General features: G+C 40.3%; 1 protein-coding gene across 3 annotated transcripts in view; it reads left to right on the top strand.

The window, feature by feature from the left end:
* The window catches only part of PHF2 (PHD finger protein 2), a 108,615-nt gene that overhangs the window by 47,026 nt on the left and 40,889 nt on the right, over positions 1 to 20,700 (top strand). For all 3 annotated transcript variants that reach the window (XM_026102839.2, XM_064518875.1, XM_064518874.1), the window contains exons 2-4: positions 8,035 to 8,120; positions 13,156 to 13,270; positions 19,055 to 19,215. In XM_026102839.2, coding sequence (XP_025958624.2) covers positions 8,035 to 8,120; positions 13,156 to 13,270; positions 19,055 to 19,215 — 362 coding nt within the window. The remainder of the gene's footprint in view (positions 1 to 8,034; positions 8,121 to 13,155; positions 13,271 to 19,054; positions 19,216 to 20,700) is intronic.

Here is a 20,700-nt window from a genome sequence, read left to right as displayed (position 1 = left end):
AGGTGGTTGATTACATGAGCCAAATCCTCCTATTTATGGAAAGTCTTGTCTGTTTTCTCATTAGACACCAGAGCATCTATGGAAGAGGTCTGGTAAGAGTTCACCCAGTAACAGCCCCTAGAAAAACAATACACGAGACTCAAATCCACAGAACAATCCTTTTCACTAGTTCCACTGCTCTTGGAACTACCTTTTTCTTTTCCTTCTTTTCTTAACAGAGCTCGCCTCCACAATATTGGCTGTTGCATTTCCGGATGCTATAATTTGGACACAAGAAAATACTGTCATTTAACACTGACCTGTCTACTAACTACTGTGTTAATTACCATTCACTTGTCCTTAGATAATATCATCATTGTGTTTCTCATATTGTATTTTTGTTAGCGTGGCCTACTAATGACATAACTTGGCAAACAGAATATAACCTCCAGTATCAAAGTGTACGTTCAAAGCCTAGGAGCATCTACTCTTTCACAGCTACCTTATCCTCCTGGTTCCTGACAGACCCTTCACCTTCTCAGGCTTATCTTTATATCTCACGTGGTCTGAGCTCTTCAGGCTGGCGATCTTTGCAGACAAATATGATCTAAATCATCACTGTGTGCATTTCCTTGATGACAGATATTTGAAAGAGAAACACAGTAGACTGAAATTACTGAAAAATTTGAAATTATCTTCTATAACCTGTTCTCCTTATGAAGATCTGTGCTGCCAAAAATGTATATGATGTTTCTTTTCTGAATCTGTAGCTTGGGAAATTGTTACAGAATCTTCCAGAGGAGTTGAGAAGTCCTGATTTTCCCACATTGCCTATAGTTTGTTCAGATGGTGGAGGCTTTTGAAACTGGATAGATAAGTTAGGGGGAAAGCATCCAATCTTTCCTATAAACGACACTGTGTTGTTAAGGAAAAGTATTACTGCGCAACACATGATAAATGACTCATCAAGAAATTTCACCATTAGATGTCCTGTTGTTAAGGAATGGGAGTGAGTTCAAGTTAACTACTAATTACTACCTTTATTGCCTATAAAAATGCCATGAATGCCTCTCCTGCTCTGTGATAACTGTCCACCTGCGTGTTTGATTCCATGTCCTCATCTGCTGAGGCTGAGCAGCCCTCTTGCTGCTCGAGAGCCAGCACCTGGCCCCGAGCACCCCTGCCTGCACCCCTGCCAGGCCCAGAGCAGACTGGGGAAGGGCCCGTCAGCAGAACCATTGACACTACCTCCAACTTCTGTAGAGGAGGAGTGTGAAACCTATCCTTTTCTGAGACTTAATATTCCTTATTTAAAGCTGGAAGAGACATAGAGAGTCATCTAGTCTGTACCCCCTGCCCAAAGGTACAGTTAATCTGAATTGATCTTGATAGGTATTTGCTTAAGCTGTGCTCAGAGACCTTGAGGGGTGATGATTCCACAGTCTTATTAGGAGAATACTGCAGTGCCTTACCCTGTTTAGGAGTCCTGTGGGACTCTTACAGAATGAGGCACAGGAAACAAATGATGAATGATATGGAAGAGTAAACCATTGAATGGCAGAGGAAAGGCAAGCAGGCAACAAGAAAGGAGCACTGCGGGTAAGAAGACCTGTATTCTTAGGCTTACACCTTGGCCCTGGCCAATTGTTTAACACACAAGAAAACATTAGGAAAAGCATTGGCAGACGTTGCAGCCTTTCTCCTGTAGACTAGTATGGTTTAGTGCTCAGGTGTTCTGTAAGACAAGATGCCCTCGCCTGAGGCTTTCCTAATGACGTAGAGCCCAAGCCGCTTCTAACTGATATTGATGGAAAAAACAACACTGACTTCATGGGAGAACGTGGCAGAGGTGGGCCACGCTCTTCCCTGTTGGGTCTTCACGTGCCTGAAAGGCTGTATATGCCTTGCATACAAAGCTGTTCTTGTATGCCTAAATTCACTTCCATGAAATAGGCAAAAGCTGTTACTGAAGTGTGAAGAATTTACTCATCCATGCGATGCAGTTCCCAGGTTTGTGGCTGATACTATAGGTTGTTTGGATTTGGACTGATGCAGGGAGAGAAGGAGAAGCAAGTACGTATGTAATAGTGTGAAATAAGAATCGAGGTGTCACATTTTGCTAGTGTTAGCATTTTCTAAGCCTTCAACATGCTTCTGGTTAAGTGTCAAAGATTGAAAATGGAATTTAAAATAAATGCACAAAGTGTAACAACTAATCCAGTGATCTATTTGCTAGTCAAAATTTAAAAATTCTGAACAATATATCTGACAATGGATGCAACAGATATTACCGTACTCAGCAATGAGCTCTGAAGACCTGTATTCTGTGTTCAACTCAACTGTTGGCCTCCTGGGTGATGTGAGCAAATCCCTCCAATCCTGTTTTTGACAAATTCCTTAGTTGTAGAAAGGTACAATTGTACTGACTTTCTTTGTAGATAAAGAGAAGGTGTATTTTAGGATCTACTTAGTGAGAAAGGTGTAATCCTATAGCAGAGTTCCTTACACTCCTCAGGCAGAAGTGAATAAATGATGACATCAAACAAAAGTTAATAGGTCAATTCTGTAATAATACATAATCCTTCAGTTTTATTTATGTATTACTATGTTTTGTTTTCTTTCCCTTCAAATTGCTTTTTGTTTGCATGTTTTATTTTTGATGTATTTCTATACTTCTCTTCTAGTTGGTAGTGGGTATTAAATGGTTTTAACACAACAGATATTACATGGGTTAACTTTCTCCTAAAATTGCTTAAAACATTATCTAACTGAAGATTACAAATTGAGGTCCTCATAAGCATTCATACTATGGGAACAGTTCAATTTACAGATCTTTTATTATTGTTGCCTATATTAAAAAAAGTCACCAGCTTTGTCAAAATATTGAAACCTGAACATTTCTTAACTGTGAACACAGAAGCAATTTTGCTTTAAAGTGACAAAAGGCAAAGTTTCTAGTAATGTAATTTGTATCCTCTGATTGCTAGTGCTTCTGTTTGCACTAATTCTCATTTAAGTCACTATAAAATGTGTGATATATCAGTTTAAATAGCTACAACATTAAAGGCTTATCTTTTCATTATTTTTTTTTGCCTTTAATAGTTTTGGTAAAATTCAAATATATCAGTATAGTACTGTTTCACTTTGATTACCAAATTAGTCTTACACTGTCTCAACCTGAGTTGAATCATTTTAGTAACATTTTAAAATCAGCTATTCAGTTGTTTTAAATCATTCTAACAAGATATTCTTGGATACACAATGATTAATCTCTTATTCCATCTTTACTGTATTTGGGCAGAAATGTGGAACAAGCTTTCTACAGGTTGGGCAAAAAAGTAGAATAGTATTTGTTAGCTGCATTAGTGAGTCTCTGTCTCTGTCCCCATCTGTATTGTCTTGTTGTCTTACATGTCTTGCATCATAACCTTCAGCACCAGATGTTTCCCTGATTCCCAGCTGACATGTTATTGCTCTGGGCTCTCTCATGTTAATACTGATTCACAGTGAATGAAAGTCTTTGCAGGACATCTTGGGAGCATTTTCTTTCCTCTCTTCTTTACCCGTCACCAATTAGAAGTTTTCTCTTTCAAATTTGCTTTGGGCACCTGATGTTTTCCCCAAGAATGACATGTTTGTCCCTGCAAAACTTCTTGTCACACAGTTAAAAAGTAGTTGCTAGAGATAATTCATAGAAGTGAGAACTGTCAGGGAGATCTGTAGATACTTTATTAGAGGACACCAAGTTTGTACCTGCATACGCATTTGAGTACCAAATTGCAGGTGTCAGTGAGTTGTCCTTGCTGTGCAAACAGGACCACGTGTTCAGCAATCTCTTTCAAAAGACCGCTGTAGGGTAAACGCTATGCTCCTTGATTTGTGAGCTCTTGCAGCAGAATGGGATTTTGCTGGGATGTCAGTGTACTGTTCTGTGGTGTCTACAGGCTTTCTGACACTGTTTCTCAGACCGCTGACGCAAATGGATCAAATCTGCTGCTGCATTTGCTCAAAAGGCTGCTTCCACTTCTGCCTCCTGGTGCTTGGCCCTCTGCTCCCTGCCTGTGCTTTCCTCTCAGGAGCAGCTCTCCATAGCTTCTCCCCCCCAGGCCTATGAAACAGCAGTATCTCTTGCCTCAGTCTCCTCCATCTTCTCATGATCGGTGTGAGCCTTCCTCCCCGCATCCCTTCTAGCCGGTCCTGACCTCTCCTCGCCTCCCCTGCAGTGGAAGGAGGGCAGGGCTCAGAGAGGCAGCTCCTGGTGCGTGTGCCCCTCGCAGTTGTCGCCTCTGGAAGTGGGGAGCGGACCGTGAGGCGGCAGGCAGCTGTTCCAGTCCTGTGGTGCTGGCCGGGATTCCAGTTCCCCAAGCCCATTTCCAGCTCGGACTGTGCTTTTGTAAGCTCTGCCTCGATACTAGATTTGCAGTTCCTTTGCAGAACTTCTTATGTCCATTTTTATCTCACCAGCAGATCTGAATAATTGTACAGAAGTGTTTTTGAGAGCTTTCTCCAGTTCTTCCCCGTTGATGGTAACACATTCAGGGTTCGTATTGACAGATTAATGTGCAAATCACTGCAGCGGGGCCTGTAGCTGGAGGCTGCTCCCAAGCACACTGCATGGGATCCTGCGTTGACTAACTTTGAACCCGTTTGAGCATCGTAGGGGGTCAAATGTTTGGATCAAGCCTTTTCTATGTTTGTGTTTCGCTCAGGCGAATGGGACTGAAAAAAGGAACTGTAGCCAAACTGGGGCCAAAGTAGAGCATTCTCACGAAAAAAATAGATACAAAATAGAAAGCACCATTTGTGCTAGAATTGGGGGGGGGGGGTGAAGGAAAGGACAGCACTGCTCAGCTGATATAGATGAGATGATTTTCTTCAGCTGGAGAAATGTTTTGTGTTTTTCTACTGTTAATTAAATCACCTTGAGGAAGAGATGCATTTGTAAATTACCGAGGAGACCACTCCAGGAGTTTACGCTGCTTCTGCCAAAGGGCTGCGGCCTCAATGTTCCTCATCCACAGGCACAAATTTGCTGTGAAAACTGATGGCAGCCCAGCAGGAAATCCTTGTTCCTATTCTGGTAGGAATAGTCTATATCAGCGTGTCTTTAACTATGGAAATTCAAATTTTTATGCCCGTATTCACATGGAAGCCTGCAAACAGTTCTGCTGATGGGAATACCCTGTGAGTCAAGCTGTGTTCTTTGAGGAAAGGGGGCACAAAGTGCTTCACGCTTAGGTTTAAGATCAGCTAAGGCGTTTCAGTAGGGTGATCACTTGAAAGCCAGTACCTGTAATTTCAACGTGCAGTGAGGATAGCAGTTTTGGGCTACTACTAGCTGTAAACAGTCACACCTTATTTAAAACCCTTGTTGTAGTTGGAAAAGTTGACTGCATCTTTTAGAGGACAGTCTGAGTATGAGGTCAGTTATTTTTACTTTCCCATTCTGTTCTAGTTAAATATTTTTACTTCTTCTCAGAACAATAGCTCCCACCACACTGAAGCCTTTGCCCATTACAGTAGCTTTTCATACCTCCTTCTGTAGCAATCCATGCAGTGCCCAAGGGTCTCATCTGCTTAGTTTAGCTAAATATAGACTTTTCAAGCCCTTGTATAGAGCCTAATCCATACCTTTACTAAGATTGACAAGCTGAATCCAGTGGTATAAGCAGCTGATGCAGATTTATGGGTAGAGGAATCCTCTACAGTTTGTTTTGCTTGTTCTAATCTGCCAGGGTTTGTTTAAATTTTCTAGGGCTTAATCTGATATTTTACTGCCTGTACATTCTTGACTCTGAGGACTGGATTGTTTTGATGATTTTCCTATCTGTAAATTTATTCTTCAGTTTTCCATGCCGTCTGTTTAGGGAGACCCGATACTTTTGTATTTTTCAAGAAACCATTTAATACAGAAAACAACAGCCGAATCTACAGTTGCTTTTACATGTTTCAGAAATAGTATCCTCTTTATCAGCAGTGCTGCTGCTGCAGCTCGGACTCAGAAAAATATGAATTTCTCTGGTTTTGGTTGCAAAGCTTCTTTCAACCTGTCCAATTCAATTTGGAGTGGGCTGAGTCCTATACTCTCACTACAGGCTGCAACAGTATGAAAATGTCCACACAGTATCTTCCAGAGTCTTTTTTTTGACAAAGCTTTTACAGTGGTTGTGAAAAGATTTGTTTCCATATCTTAGCTAACTTGGCTTTTTCTAGCTTGGTTGCAGACTCACTGCGGGTTCTGTTGATGCTGGCTTTTTATCCTTAGAGTTACACATCACTGTGTAACTTTGATTCAGAAGTGGTTTCACACATATCTTTGTAAACAGAGGGTCATAGTAAATTTTAAGAGTTACGTATTTCTCCTCCCAGTTTTTCTAAGAAACTCCTCCTGCCCCAACCATGCATATGTGTTTGCATGTACGCACAAAAAAGTCATAAATAGAGGTTTGTTTAGCCAGGTAGGTGGTTTACAGCAGTGTTGAGTAGCAATGCTTAGATAAGCACACAGGAACCAAGCAAGTGTGATCAGACTCAGACATAATCCTTCCTTTAATGCACTTTCCTGTCTTCCAATAGCCAGCAGTTTAGGGCCTTCCTGCATCTAGATCATCATGTTTAGTAATTACTGAGGTACCCAGCCCACATTAATTTGTCTAATTACTTATTTATAATTTTGGACCCCAAGCACCAGCCTGAACCCAGTGAGAACGCTCTGAGAATGCTTCTGTCGCTTGACAGGATTGACCCACCCTCTTGCCTTGTGTGCTGGAGAAAACCAAGCACACTGACTCCGGTGCTTTCCGCGGCTCAGCACTAGCTGCTGAGAGCTGTGCAGTGGAGTCTTCCTGTACTAGTTACCACTCTGCACCGCCGGTGGGGTGCAAGGAGGCTGAATGCTATCGCGTGTATGAAGATGGCATCTCCCTGGTGCATGTCCCAACCCTTCCTCTGGCAGAAGCCGGGTATACTGGAGTTTTTTGCTAACCAAGGAGTGCTGCAAAGGCATTTTAGAGTGTAGAGAAACTCCAAGATTGTTCATACTGTGGTGTGATCTAGCCTTGTCTGTGCAGATGACTAAGGGGAAGCTGTGTTTGTTGCTTCTCTTGGACCCTTTTGCCTACTTGAGCTCTCATGGAGCCATGCCTCGAGAGCTGTATCGCAGAGCACCCAGCTTTCTCTAAGGTAGCTGAAACCTTTTCTGTGCTGCAAATGTGCTTGCAGTCTGGGCCGTTTCAGACAGAGCAAGCAGGAACAGAGCCGTGTTTGCTCTGCTCCTTCTGAAGGAACAGTGCCATTCTGCAGTTTGATTATTTGGCTGACTGCTCAGTACTTTGACTGCGCAACAACTTCTTATCTTGGATACTTCATTCCTTTGCAATTTAGTTTTGTTTTTCCCCAGTGCTGTGTTCTGCCGTTGGATTGCATTCACACAGCGTGCCCGCAGGCTGCACTGTATTGTTACATATGTTGTGCCATCCAAAATAATCTCAGTGGGTGTTCTAAGCAGCTGCCATGATACAGCCCATCTTCTTGGCAGCCAGAAGTGCTGTGAGCTATGTGTCGTCTTTTCCTCCCCATCCTCATATATTGTAATAGGGATGGAACCTACAGAAGTCTGGCATATGGTATAGCTTGCCAAGATTACTCTAGGACCTAGCAGCTGTCTGTGCATGCTTGGTAAAGAAGATGTTTTGTTAATTAGGTTATGCTGGATGGTGTTTGAAGAACTCCATGTAGATACAAAATGGTCTCTCTGATTGGGGAAAAAAAATTCTTTGGGACTTTCTGCCACATTATTTTAAGGGAGGTCCACAGTAAGCTGGTAACTGGTAGCTTCTGAATGACACCTCTTTTAGCACTGCATCGGGAATGTAGGCTGCAAAAAATTCAGTCTGACTGCATGTGTGTGAAAAGTACCTAAGCTTTGCTTTGGTATAGCCCTTAGCAGTCAACATAGCTGCATACTAAATGCACAGCTTCATGGGTTTTTTTGTTATAAATTGTGCGCTTGCATGTTTGGAAATGGGCTCAAGCTACTGTCTTTAAATATTCCAGCTGTGTGGGTGTTGAAGAAGAAGAGGCACCAGATATTGACATCTATCATTGTCCTAATTGTGAGAAAACCCACGGAAAGTCTACCCGTAAGTATACTTGTTTGGCTGCTCCTCATAGAGATAATAGATTCTTTATGTTTAAGCAGAAGAAATCTTTTTTCCTCTTTTTTTAAAAAAAATACAGAAACACATTTAAATAGCTTATGCCATAAAAATTGGAATTCGAACATGAGGTAAAAAGGTGTTGGGGTGGGGGGACAGAAACATGGACTGGGATTCTGGAGATCTGAATTCAGCTCTCTGCCTAGCCTAGCTCCAGGCAGTAAATGTGAACTACAGCAAGTCACCTTACCTGTCCTACTGCAGTCCTCAGTCTGTGAGATGATAATAACACTTTCTTCCTCATAAGGAATTAAAAATTGTGAGACACTTAATACTGTGGACTATAAAAATTGCTGCAGAGATAGCTACTTCTAATACAGTGGTTTTTAGAAACTACAGAATGTTTTTTATCTTCTGATAAGAAGAATAAGAAACAGTATGTTATGCTTGGCCTAGATATAAAACTGTAGCAATTTCAGTGGCAGTCAAAATTCTAGGATGCACTGAGTGCCAATTCTTGTAGTTCTTCCACAGGCAAAAGTTCTTCTGAGTAAAAGTGACAGTTGATCTCAGTGGGAGTTTTGTCTGGGAAGAAACTGTAGGATGTGTTTGCTGAGGTCAGATTAATTCAGAAATTCTTTCTATTATACAATGGAAAAAAAAAGAAACCAATCACTGTAAAAAAAAAATGCTTTAGTTGAAAGCCATTTATTGTAAATAAGCAACAGTGATGTAGAGGTTTTTACTGTTTTGCTACATTATGACAAGATACAGAGGAAGGATACTGCGCTTATCTGTGCCAGTACTTGGAAGAATTATAATGTTTAATTTTCAGTGAGAAATAAGGGATGGCTAGAAACAGATTTCTGTTGCATTAAAATTCAAGAGTTTTAAAAACAAGCAATTATTTCTGTGCTGCATTGAAAATTCAAGTTTAAGAAATTTCTGTTAGGAAAGGGGAAGAGTCTGAAAATTTCATTTTAGGGCAAAAATTTGAATCACTTTTCCACTGGAACTTTCTTGAAATGAAGTCTGACTTAGAAACCTGAATGAGCAGCAGTTATTCCTGTCTCCCAGGTGGCTGTCTGCTCATAACTTTGGTGCAAACCAAGGCACCCACAAATTGGGCGAGCTGGCAAAAAAACTCTTGAGAGTCTTGTCAGTAAAGTCAGGACATCCCAAAATGTTTTGATTTAAATGAATCAGTCTTTCTAATGTTTTGTTGGAAGTTTTCTGACAAATGGACTGGAAATCGGTCAAACAAATAACCACAAATCATCTCAAAATGAACAATTTGCTAGTAGAATGGCTTGTGTTGAAAAGGGAGGTGTGACTGCAGATACTCTGAGGCTCTTATTGACCCAGGGTGGAACAAAAAGCATAGGATTTCTAGCCTCTGAGAGTCTTGTATAACACTGAAATGTGTCTGATGCTTTGATTTCTTCCACTTTCCTTTGAATTATGAATGATGAAAGGCACCTACTTTTCAGTGTGAGGGGAAAAAAAAATCAGACAGACATAGCAACAGTCTATAATCAGGAATTAAATATAAATTCTATAAAAAACAGTGGTGCATAATGTTAGAATTCAAGCAGTGGTTGTTTTGATAAGAAGGTTGCAAGTTTAACATGAACTATGACAAGGAGAGTTGAACCATCAACTAACTTTTAATATTTTAAGTGGATTTGGCTATTCACTTCTTTTTATTCCAAGTAAGATCTGATTTTGGCTGTACATCCCTCACAATCTGCACTGTACAGCATTGCAGAAAGTGCTGTATCAGAACACTGTAACTATTATAGCCTCATCAATATATGAGGCTAGCAGTGTGGTAGAAATACAGAACATTATATCATTTTGCAGTTCAACAGTACTTTTTTTCTTCTTACAAATGCATTACAGAGGTTTAATTATGTACAAGACCAATCATTAAAGTAGTTGAGTGTAAAAATTTGCAGGAACATTTAAACGTCAGTTCTAGATTACCTTACCTTGAATTTTGGCGAGTTGTAAGATCAGAGGTTCTCAAGATGTATGACAGTTTTTTCACCATTAACTAAGAGAATCCTAGATCCTGTTGAAAAATTGGGCTGTTAGCCTGTAGCCCCTCCTTGCGGAGTGCAATAGGCTAGAAAACTTAAAAGATCAGTTAAATGAAGGGAGGAACAGCTTGACTTAATGCATTAATTCTGTCAAGCTTTGTATGCGGTGCGCTCTGCGTACACTGCGCTTATACCCTGCTGGGACTTCTTGGAGATGATCAGTTTCATTTGTTTATTAACTGGTACAATATATGTTCAAACTAGTTATCTAGCAATATCAGTTTTGTAATAAACCAGTAAGTGTTGTTTGAGAGCCAGTAATTCACTAGTAGGATTTAATTATTGCAAGATTAGCAAAGGAAAGCTAACAGACACCAATTGTCTGTTATGCAACTTGTCTGGATTTAAAAATATATGTGTATTTCTGGAGCACACATTCCACAATATATGTTTTCCAGATGTCAAATTTAAAAATCATTTTCCTCTTCTTACATTTTTCCACTTTACCAATGTGGCTTGGTGGCTACTATTTCAGAAGATTGTTTCCTGTCATACGACATTCTAAGCCATTTCAGTTTAATGAAATTTGTAGGGACTTCTCTTTGGGAAAAATTATACACATTCACAAAAATTTTTCTGATGTCATTTAAATAAAATGCAAGGACTCTGTTTAGGCAGACTTGAGTCATTTACATAACACAATCTGAAATGTTTCATTTGATTGCTCTCATTTAGAGCAGAAAAAATTGGGAGAAATTCCCTTGGAATCAGTGAAGTTACATAGACGTGAGCAAAATAAAATCAGGCTGAAGCTGTTTTAAAATAAGTAAATCAATATAAATAAAGAACTAACAGGGTTCTTCTAGGTGTCGTTTCTTTGGAAATGCATTTAAAAATGAGCATATATATTTGAAGTCTAGAATTACTCATTTTGAGATTTAGTTTTCATAAAAACATGTTCCCTTTTTCCTCTGGAGGGTTGTCTGTTGGAGAAGAGGGTTATACGTTTGAAAGGTCAAATTTTGATCAGAAAGTTCTGCAGAAAGAAACAAGAAATCTGAAATCATTTAAGAAAAAGTGCTCCTTTTTGTCCAAAGCTAGTATTTCTTACACATGTGAATGGCCATTAATCCTTACTGTGGTGTTCATGGTAAAGAGGAAACATAAAGAGAACGGCTGAAAATGGGCCAAATGCCGACTGTTTGATGTAGTGTAATGGACTACAGCAGACCATTGCTGCGATCCGTGAGACCGCTTCTCCCGGGGGGAGCTCCAGAGGCAGACGTGTATCTGTTGCCTGCCTGTGAGAGGTGGATGCCTACCCGCCCTTGGCACCTAAGGAAATAATTCCCTGTGCTTTTTGAAGAGTTGCAGTGTATTTCTTAAAAACACACTCATCTGCTGCTTTTTTTTTCTTGACGTTCCATGCCATCTTAAGTACAGTAAGAGAATATGCTTATATGGTGAACCCTTTACTTTTTGCTATGGCAAGCGGCACACCAGTTTCACTGGGACTTGCGCTGAGAATCCCAGTGCTAGATCCGATCTGTTGAGGGGGGAGGGGGCAGTCACTGGAAAGGAAAGGAGGAAGCTTTGGTATTCATGTAGGGCTTGTTTCCTTTGTTACCAGGAGCATTGAATTAATACGCTAAGCCTGAGAGTCATTAAGATAAAGAACTAGCAGCTTTAATGAATATATCCAGCTAGGCTGGAGAGCTGCATGGAACTAATAAAACCAACATGCTTTGTGCAAAACCTGGGATGGATTCGTTAGTAGATGTCTTTACTTGGATTATTCCAGGGTTGTGGTCAAGAAAACAAAGTTAACATTTTCCGGACCTTATGTGTTATAGCTGTGGCCTCCACATTTGTTTCTTAATAAAAAAGCACGTGGATATGTGTGTGTGCATTGCAAAGACTGGGGAAAAGGCGCTGTCCATGCATGGTTACTGAGGAGTCTGGTTCCTTCCCCAGTTATTCTGAGCAGTAAGAACAGCATAAGACATCTTGACTGTGGAGTAAAATTTTGTTTCACAATATAAAAGAAGGGTAAAAAAATAAAAGTTGTGACATATGAAAAATCTGCTATATTATATTTAAAATAATATGAATATGCACTTGGGACAAAAACAATTTACTAAAAAAAATGAGCATGTCCAAACAGAATCTGAAAGTGAGAACAGCTAACTAAAATAAAAAGCTGACCAGTTTTTCTTGCTCTGTGTTACCAGGCTGTCAAAAAGGCAAGGCAGAACTACACTGACATTCGACTTATTTATTTGTGCTTATTCCAGCTGACCCTTTTTTCATGATGGACTTGCCTGTATGTCTGTCACCCACTGGGAACATTGTTCGGGGGCCTTCTTCTTGGTCCTATAACTTAAGGCCTAAGCTAGGCTTGTGTAGCAACACCTAGGAATAAAAGGAGTTCTAAAACTTGTGTTTACAGTCTCCTTGCACTTTTTTTTTCCCCTTTTATGTGCATGTTGTATGCAGGGCATAATTCAAAGCCCATCAAAATCAATGTTAAATCTGCTACTTACTTTTGAACAGACCTTTAGATTAAAGTAATTCAGGATAAATATGTTCATAAAGATCTATAATACACATTGAAAAAGCAGAAAAGTGGCTTTCTAAGAGCTTTATGATAAAGATTAAGTGTGTAGTCTGGCAAGTGCAAAATGTCCAGAACCCATGTTTGCATGAAGCCTGTGGTAGCTGTGCAGCTCAGTAATTATCCGTCTGGTTGCCCTTATGCTACAAAACGAACACTGTTCGGTATATAATAGATCTTCAGGCTACAGTATAATTGTCTAATGGAGAATCAAGAGCAATATTAAAATTTGCAATGCAGCATAGTGGGGGTTCCCTCTTCACTGCTCACATAAGAAGTGCTATGAAGATCTGTCCTTCCATCAAATGTCTTAATAATTATCTTCTACTTAGCATATGGTGCTGTCCAATTCATTCTTTTTCAGTGAAAAAGAAAAGAAATTGGCATAAACACGATACTGGACAGACTACAGAGGTCAAACCTGTACAGAACGGGAGTCAAGTCTTTATAAAGGAACTTCGAAGTCGTACTTTTCCAAGGTAGGTTTTTCAGCTGCATAAGTAAACAGTGCTGTTGTTGTAAAGCATATGGCCAGTTTCATAGGAAGCTGATCATGATCCTTGCTGAAAGCATTCTACAGTACAGGAGGATGGAGTTTAAGTGAACACTGTTCTATTGCTAATGTCTCAAGCTCTTTCCTTTTTTGTATTTGTGCAACCATATTAAAGTCTACTCTTGATTAAGCCCGATTCCCATGGACTTCAGTAGAAGCGAATATTATGAACATGAGAACAAGAACGTGTTTGGCCCCTACAGCATATGCTTGAATAAGAAACTAACAAATTATGGCAAAGCATTATCCAGTTCTCAAAAATTCCAGGGGTATTTCTGAAGTCTGTCTCCATCTTGAACAGAACAGTGACATCCTCAGTTACTACAGGGACAAAGGCCTTTTTATTTGGGGTAATGAATAGTGCTGATTGTTAGGTGACATCTTCCACGCTTTATTAGGCTGCTTCATAGCCATTTCTAAGAGGAATGATTTTTCTCTGGTTCTTTAATGTCGGTCTAAGCCAAGTAAATCCTTAATTATTAATGGCTAATTATTTTTAAAGAATCCTTGGAAACTAGTACTTGGTGTTTATCACCAAGTTTACAAAACTTCTTTATTTTATGGAGAATTTAATTTCACTTTTAATTTCAGATGCTGGTCCTAGGTTGTTTAAGGAGAAGGCTGAAAACACCTCTGCAGAGTGTTTGCAGCACTTACAGATGTATTTCACTTAATTCAGGACCCAGTCTTTTTATTTGCTTGGCTACAGCCTTTGGGCCTGTTTAATTTTTGGCTTAGACTTCTTTCTTTCCTCTCTTTCTTTCTTTCTTTCTTTCCTCTCTTTCTTTCTTTCTTTTTTTGTATACAGAGCAACTTTACAGGTTGCAAAGCTGATTTCATAAAAAAAGAGTTAAGGTTTAAACAGAATTATTTCAGTAATCTAGGATTGCTTCCTAAATTGCGGGTTCTAAGGGCTTCTGAATCAAAAAACCTAAGCTTTTGCACCAAGTCCAAACCAGCAATGTGGTTTAAAATTAAGTGATCACATTTAAACTGAAAAATTTATTTCAGAAAAGATTGCAGTTCTTCTGTTTTTTAGTGAATGTCTTCACTTCCCCAGTCACTCCAGTGATATGTGTTCTCAATTAATGCTTTTAGCACCTTAGTAAAAGATATGCAAGACTGTATGTGATTCTTCCTCCTTTCTAATTAAAAAAGAAACCCAAGAATCTGACATTCACCCAGTATATGTATTGTGCTTGCATGTCTGGGAGGTCTGCACATAATTGGAAGATCTGCACTCACATTGGGAGTCACTCCCAAATTCTGAAAAATATGGACCTCCATTTATTTTGTTTGTTTCCCACTTACATATGCACATAAGAAAATCCCTGCTGCCAGAATGGCTGAGAAAGCCTGGTGTGGTGCGGAAAGGATTCCTTGCAATAGTCAGACCTCAGACCTCTACTTTTGTGGCATGAATAAAACAAAGTCCTTTTGAGAAATTTTCTCTTTTAAGAGAAAATAAATAAAATCTGCAGATATTCACAGGCCAGAACTCAACACTCAGCAGTCAGGATCTGATGAACCCCGAAAGAGGGTTTTTCTTTAAAGACAGAAATCTCATTAGTGATTCACAGAACACAATAGTAAATTATAACTCAGATCAAAAGGAACATCAAAGAGAGCAAAAGAGAAAAAAAGTAAAGATAATTTGTAAGATATCTGCTTTATGAACATGTTTTCATTAAAGTCCTGTGTCATGTACCTTAAGTCACTTAAATCCATCAACTTTTAGCCTTGATTTTTAAAAATTTATCCAGATGATGCCCTATGTTTGGTATATGAACAAACAAGTCAGCAGAGCAACTGGAAAACAGTTAAAGTAATGTTTTTAAAACTAGTCTCTGTGAAAATATCAAGACTTAAATACCATGTGAGGAGGTAATAGCAAGTTCTGGGAAGTTTCAATGTTGAACATCTCTGTAGAGAACAAATAGGATGTAGAGCTAGTAGCAGAGATTAGTAAATGGTGGATGAAAACATTTGGTGCCTATTTAACATTCAGTGAGGTAGTCAGGGAAAAGAGCGATGAGACAATTTTTCCAACAGAGTTCAGTAGAATATGTGACATTGTTTAACATTGTTTAACATGTAATTCAATTCCTGAATTTTTAATACCAAAATAGCATTGGAGTAGTAATAGTAGTAGTAGTACTACTAGTAGTAATAAAATTAAATTGTTTGTTCAGGTGCTTCAGTGTAGGTGTCAGACTTGCCATGATCATTGCTAGATGCTCTGATACTGATCTCTCTTTACTGCTATGTACATTTCTGTGGCACATACAGAAGGAAATCAGGCTTGAACAAGTATGTGAGACATATATTGGCACTGTAAAGTAAGTGCAGAGGTTTAGTGGTAAATCAATATTTGCACAAATTGAGAATTAATTGAAAGACTAGATTGAATGTAATATATTCACCAGGATAGCAGAGGAAGATGTAACAGGAAAAGTGACAAAAGTAGGGTTTACAAAAGGGATAAAATATAAAGCAGCCAACACTTTTGTTAACTACAGCTTCCTATTAGTTGCTGCTCAGTCTCCTGCCTTTCATTACCTTAGCTTATACAGTGCCTTCATTTCCTGTGCTTATTCAAAGAAAGATCAGTGCCAGATACATTAGATATATCTCTAATAACCTGTCAGATGCCATTTTACACTGAAGAGGTAACTGAAATTCATGAATGTGCTCTAGACAGATGAGTTTGATTCATTCAGTCTTACACTCTCCTCTGCCACTATAGGTAGTTCTAATCTGTGCTCCTTGTTCCCAAGTTAAATGTTCCCCTCCTCTTCTTTATCAGTTCACAAGATTGCCTGGAGTTTAAGAGGAGCTTAGCTCCAGTTAATTAGTATCTACTTTGTCAAGAGGTATCCTAGTTCTCTAGGGCAGGAAACCCTCCATGAACTAATATGCAGATTATGGGGCAGCAAAGAAGTGTCAAGCCCTAAGAGCACATGGCAAGGACTTAATTTTCTAGAATGCCACCTTCTTCTGAGATTTTCCCCGTAGTTTACTTCTTGTTCTTCAGAATTTCCAGCTTTATTCTTTGTATGCTGTTGCTATACAGTACTGGTGCTTACGTAGATGAAGAACATAATCCTTGCTGTGGCTCAGAACATACCTGCCAGGCACCACGATCAGCACCATGAACCCTTGACCGGTGGTATACCCCATAATTCTCAGTGTTTCATGCCGCTGCCCACCTGTTTGACTCTCTGGGTGTCTTTGTTCAGCTTTGCCAGCAATCCGCACAGATAATTTTGTGGTCGCCTTGAACCACCTTGCTCACGTGTGCCCACACTGCAGCACGGCAGCGTGGAGCATAGAGCAGGCTGCCAAGCGCTCTGGGAAGCTAGGTGGGTGCTGGGGTGGCCGGCCTGTGCTGGTCTGCACCCTGCCACCGCTGCCCTGGCGGCAGCACCCATGCTAGCCTGCCGTTTGCAGTGCAGACCTGTGCTCTCCCAGATCCAGTGGTTCATTTTGCCTCCTGATCAGCCATTACTGATTCACTGTGGCTGGGATGATCCAAAAATAAGCTGTTGTCTACATCTCATCCCTTTTTGTGTCCAGCCATCTTGTTCTCTCTGGGAAGCTCTACCGCGTGGCTATCTAGTTAAAGAATGCATTTCATATACTTCTCACTTCCTCTAGCTTACCTCCCGCGTGCCTAATGCAGTTCGTGAATACTATGGAAGACAGGTAATTACAGACCCTCGCAGAGGCATTTATGCAAACTACCCGAGCAGAACCAAAACGAGAGATTTCCTTGGCTTGGTGGGGTTGAAGGAGGAGCCCCCCAGGAAAGCGTATCTGAGGCTATACTGTAGTTTAGGCTTTAATGGACTGCAAGTGTGGTAACAGCTGAGTGGGCTGTGCTGGCCCTTAGCAGAGCAAAGCTTTCAGTCTCATCGCCTTTCTTGCCTGCCTCCTGGCTTTGGTAACCATACGAAAACACGAGTGTAATTCAGAGCTAACGCAGAAGAGGGCAGTCATGTATTAGTCTTAAAGGTTCCTGGAGCTGATGCTTTTTGGGGGGTCAACATTCAAAGGTTGGATATTTTTCCTCTCTCCAGCAAGCCTGTGCCTCCCCTGTCTGCCCGTGTCGGCGGCTGCCTGCGCGCCAGGCAGGAGGATTGGAGAGGTCTCTCCACATGCGACACCGAAGGCCTAAAATATTTTCAGAGTCCAAATATTTACTTGGCTACCAAAGTCGGTTCAAAGAGAGAGAAGCAACAAACAACAGCTTCTTTGCTGAAGCACTTTTAGGACTGGTAATCATTTAAAGTAGTTATTTTTCACTTTGAATTTCAAACATTTTACTTTTGAAAAAGGTCTAGAAATTCGATTTGAAATTCTGTTGAGAATTGCTGTTTTAAATAACTGATCATTTGATAAACCTGCTCTTTTATTAGTCACTTTGAAGCCCTCTCAGCTACCTGAGCGGGATTTGCAGAATATTTCCCAAACAATATGTTTGAGATTATGTAACATTTTTAATATTGCCTTCTTTAAATCAGAATATTTAACACTAATTTCTTTGACATTGGTCACTGATAACTTGAGGAAAATGGTCTTTCACAATAAATTGTTATTTTAGAAGTTTCCAGTAGTTGGCGCATTTGAGTTGAGTGAATTGATTCCAGAAGATTTTAGTATGCTTCACGTACTTGGTAATAAATTGTTTTATGGCTTTTGTCTTTCGCACCTACTTTGCAAATAACTGAAGTTTTGCAGTTAGCTGTGATCCTTAGCATAGCTCGTAAGTATGCAGTTAGCCATCTAACACAGAGAGATCTGATTCTCCATAGCTTTCCATCCTGTGTAGTTGCTCAGCCCTGTTTAAAAAGAGCGCAGAATGCTGCTAAAACATTGTTTGACACCTGATGTGAGCAGGTCTGACTGAGAGCATAAAACACCATGTAGCCTAATAACATCAGAGAGACTACTGATTTTTAGCTCTGGGGAGTGAATTTCCCAAGACTTAAGGATTTAGTTTTGTTTCTAGTATTGTCTTATTCAAAGACGAGGTTTTTAACTGATTCTTAGAGGTGCTTTGCATATGCAGTACTTATTCAAGTTAGTGGAAATTTGTCTATTTGAAGGCTGTCAAAAGAAATGTTAAAAAATTGTTGCTATTATAAATTTGTATGCTTAGTGACCAATACATGTCTTTGTCTACAGTCGCTGGCGTTATAAGTTTCTGTGTATCTGAAAACTGCTGTTTTTAAAATACTTTTGGTAGACTTTGAATAAATGTATATCATTTCTATGTATATGAAATCAGATGTTAAAAAGGAAAGGATACAAGTCAGAGTACAGAGTTCATGTGTATTTAGTACTTACCTCAGTACTGCCGCTGATAGCAACATGCGAAAATAGCATATCTGGCATTTGTAAAGAAGTTAAGAATTAGGTGCCTCGAATCCATTGCACTTCAGAAAGTTCGGTGCTTCTTTTTAAAAATTAGAGATTTTAACATTCAAATAACAGAATGGAAGTCTAAGCACATTCCAGATGTTTCAAGAAAGTCAAGGGGCCCACTGAACAAAACATGCAGCATACAGCATCAGCAAGTACTGACCCTTATGGCTGACATCAACTTACGCTTGCTTATTCATAACTTTTTCCTTTCAGTAGTGAAATGCAGAGGATGCCAACTGGGCATGGAAATACCTTGCCATTGAAACTGTGTTTACTTTTTTAGTGCTGAAGATATAGTAGCGAAAGTGCCAGGCAGCCAACTAACAACAGAGTATTTGGAAGAAAATGGCTTCACGGAACCCATCCTCGTTCCGAAGAAAGATGGCCTGGGTTTGTCTGTACCTGCACCCACGTTCTACGTCAGCGATGTTGAAAACTACGTTGGTGAGTATCTGGCAAGCAAGTGGTGTTGTATTGCTTAGAGCTCAGTTGCTGCTTTTAAACTTGTCCCTATGCTGGGAAAACTGCACCCCTGCCTGGAGTAGCTCTCAACTTATTCCTAGGGCCAGGTGGGCCTGCCCAGCCAGCTCCCTGAGCTAGTTCAAAATCATGTTAGGAATGAAGGAATAAAGGAGAAAGGGATGAAGGAGAGGAATGGGAGGGATCTTGGGACTGTGCTTTGTATAAGATTTTGTTTGGTTCCCTCTTATATATAAGGAAGACAACTCAGGAGCAATTCAGTGTTTGTTTGCCTCTGTTGACACTTGTTTAAGTCAGGCTCTTGACAAGTGCTTGGGAGAAGAACTCTTTCAGCCACTTGCTCACTTCAGCTCCAGGCTGGGAGAGCTCTTACTTCTCATCCTCTGGTGCTCCCAGAGAAGATCGGATTTGGCAAACCCATGCTCCTCGGCAAATACGCAGTGGCATTCTAGTCCCGGCTGGCTGTGGAGCAGTGTGACAGTTAGCTAGATGTTAAATAACAAAAACATTTCAGACTTTATATATCTGAAGGCTTTAGAAAGATGGAGAAGATGACCCAAAACCTCACCTGTCCTGTGTAGACCCTTAGCCCATATGCATGTGGACTGGTCTATATGTGTTACGGAGAAAGCCTTGAGGAGGCAGAGATAGGGGACTGCACACCCTGTACATATTCCTCCATTCCCTGGGTCGGCTGAGGACCAGTTTGGCATTTGGTGCGAGAATAATGTCAGAATAATCCTAGGGTTACTTCTTTTCCTGCAGCTAGTGTGGTCCTAGTGAGCTGCGGCTCTGAGAGGACAGGGAGTGAAAGGCAGTGTGCTCTGGAATTGCCAGCAGATGCTAGGCCAGCGTAAAGGTGCCCTGCGTACAAGCAGTCCCGTCGGGAGTAACGCTCCTGTCCTCCGGCCCAGCTCTAACCGCCCTGCACTTCCTGCAGGAGCACCCGCTTCTGCAGAGCGGTGTGAGATGCTGCTGCTTGGATCTGCTCATGTTTTACACATTCTTTGCTTATGCTTTTTGCAGATTATTAAGTGAAGGTTGTCAGGTATCTGAGCCTAGCTATATTAGGACATTTTCTGTAAAACTGTGATGTTTGCCCTGGCTGGCTGTTACCTTCTAGCTCATAACTGGTGGCACTTTATTCATGAGAATTTGCAGGGAGCATTCACGAGGGGGGAGCAGCACTGTGCATGTGTGTTTTATGGCCAAATTAGGAAGGTGGCTATATTGTTGTAAAATATTGTCATTACCCCTTGAGCTACAAAGATTTCAAGCTCCATTATGTAGTGGTAAATTGTAATTAGTAATTAATTCACTCTTGTACCAACTTGTGTATCTTACAGTGAGGCTGAGCCAGGCTGCATTGTACTCCAGAGTACTCCATCAAAAGAAACAGTCATTATGGTATCCAGAAATTGTTTCTTCAGGCCAGGTCTTAATTGATTA

This window comes from Dromaius novaehollandiae, chromosome 12 (genome assembly GCF_036370855.1).
Source record: "Dromaius novaehollandiae isolate bDroNov1 chromosome 12, bDroNov1.hap1, whole genome shotgun sequence".
NCBI classification, from domain to species: Eukaryota; Metazoa; Chordata; class Aves; order Casuariiformes; family Dromaiidae; genus Dromaius; species Dromaius novaehollandiae.
Note: the sequence above shows the minus strand (reverse complement) of the source record. Positions and strands in the feature narration are given on the sequence as shown.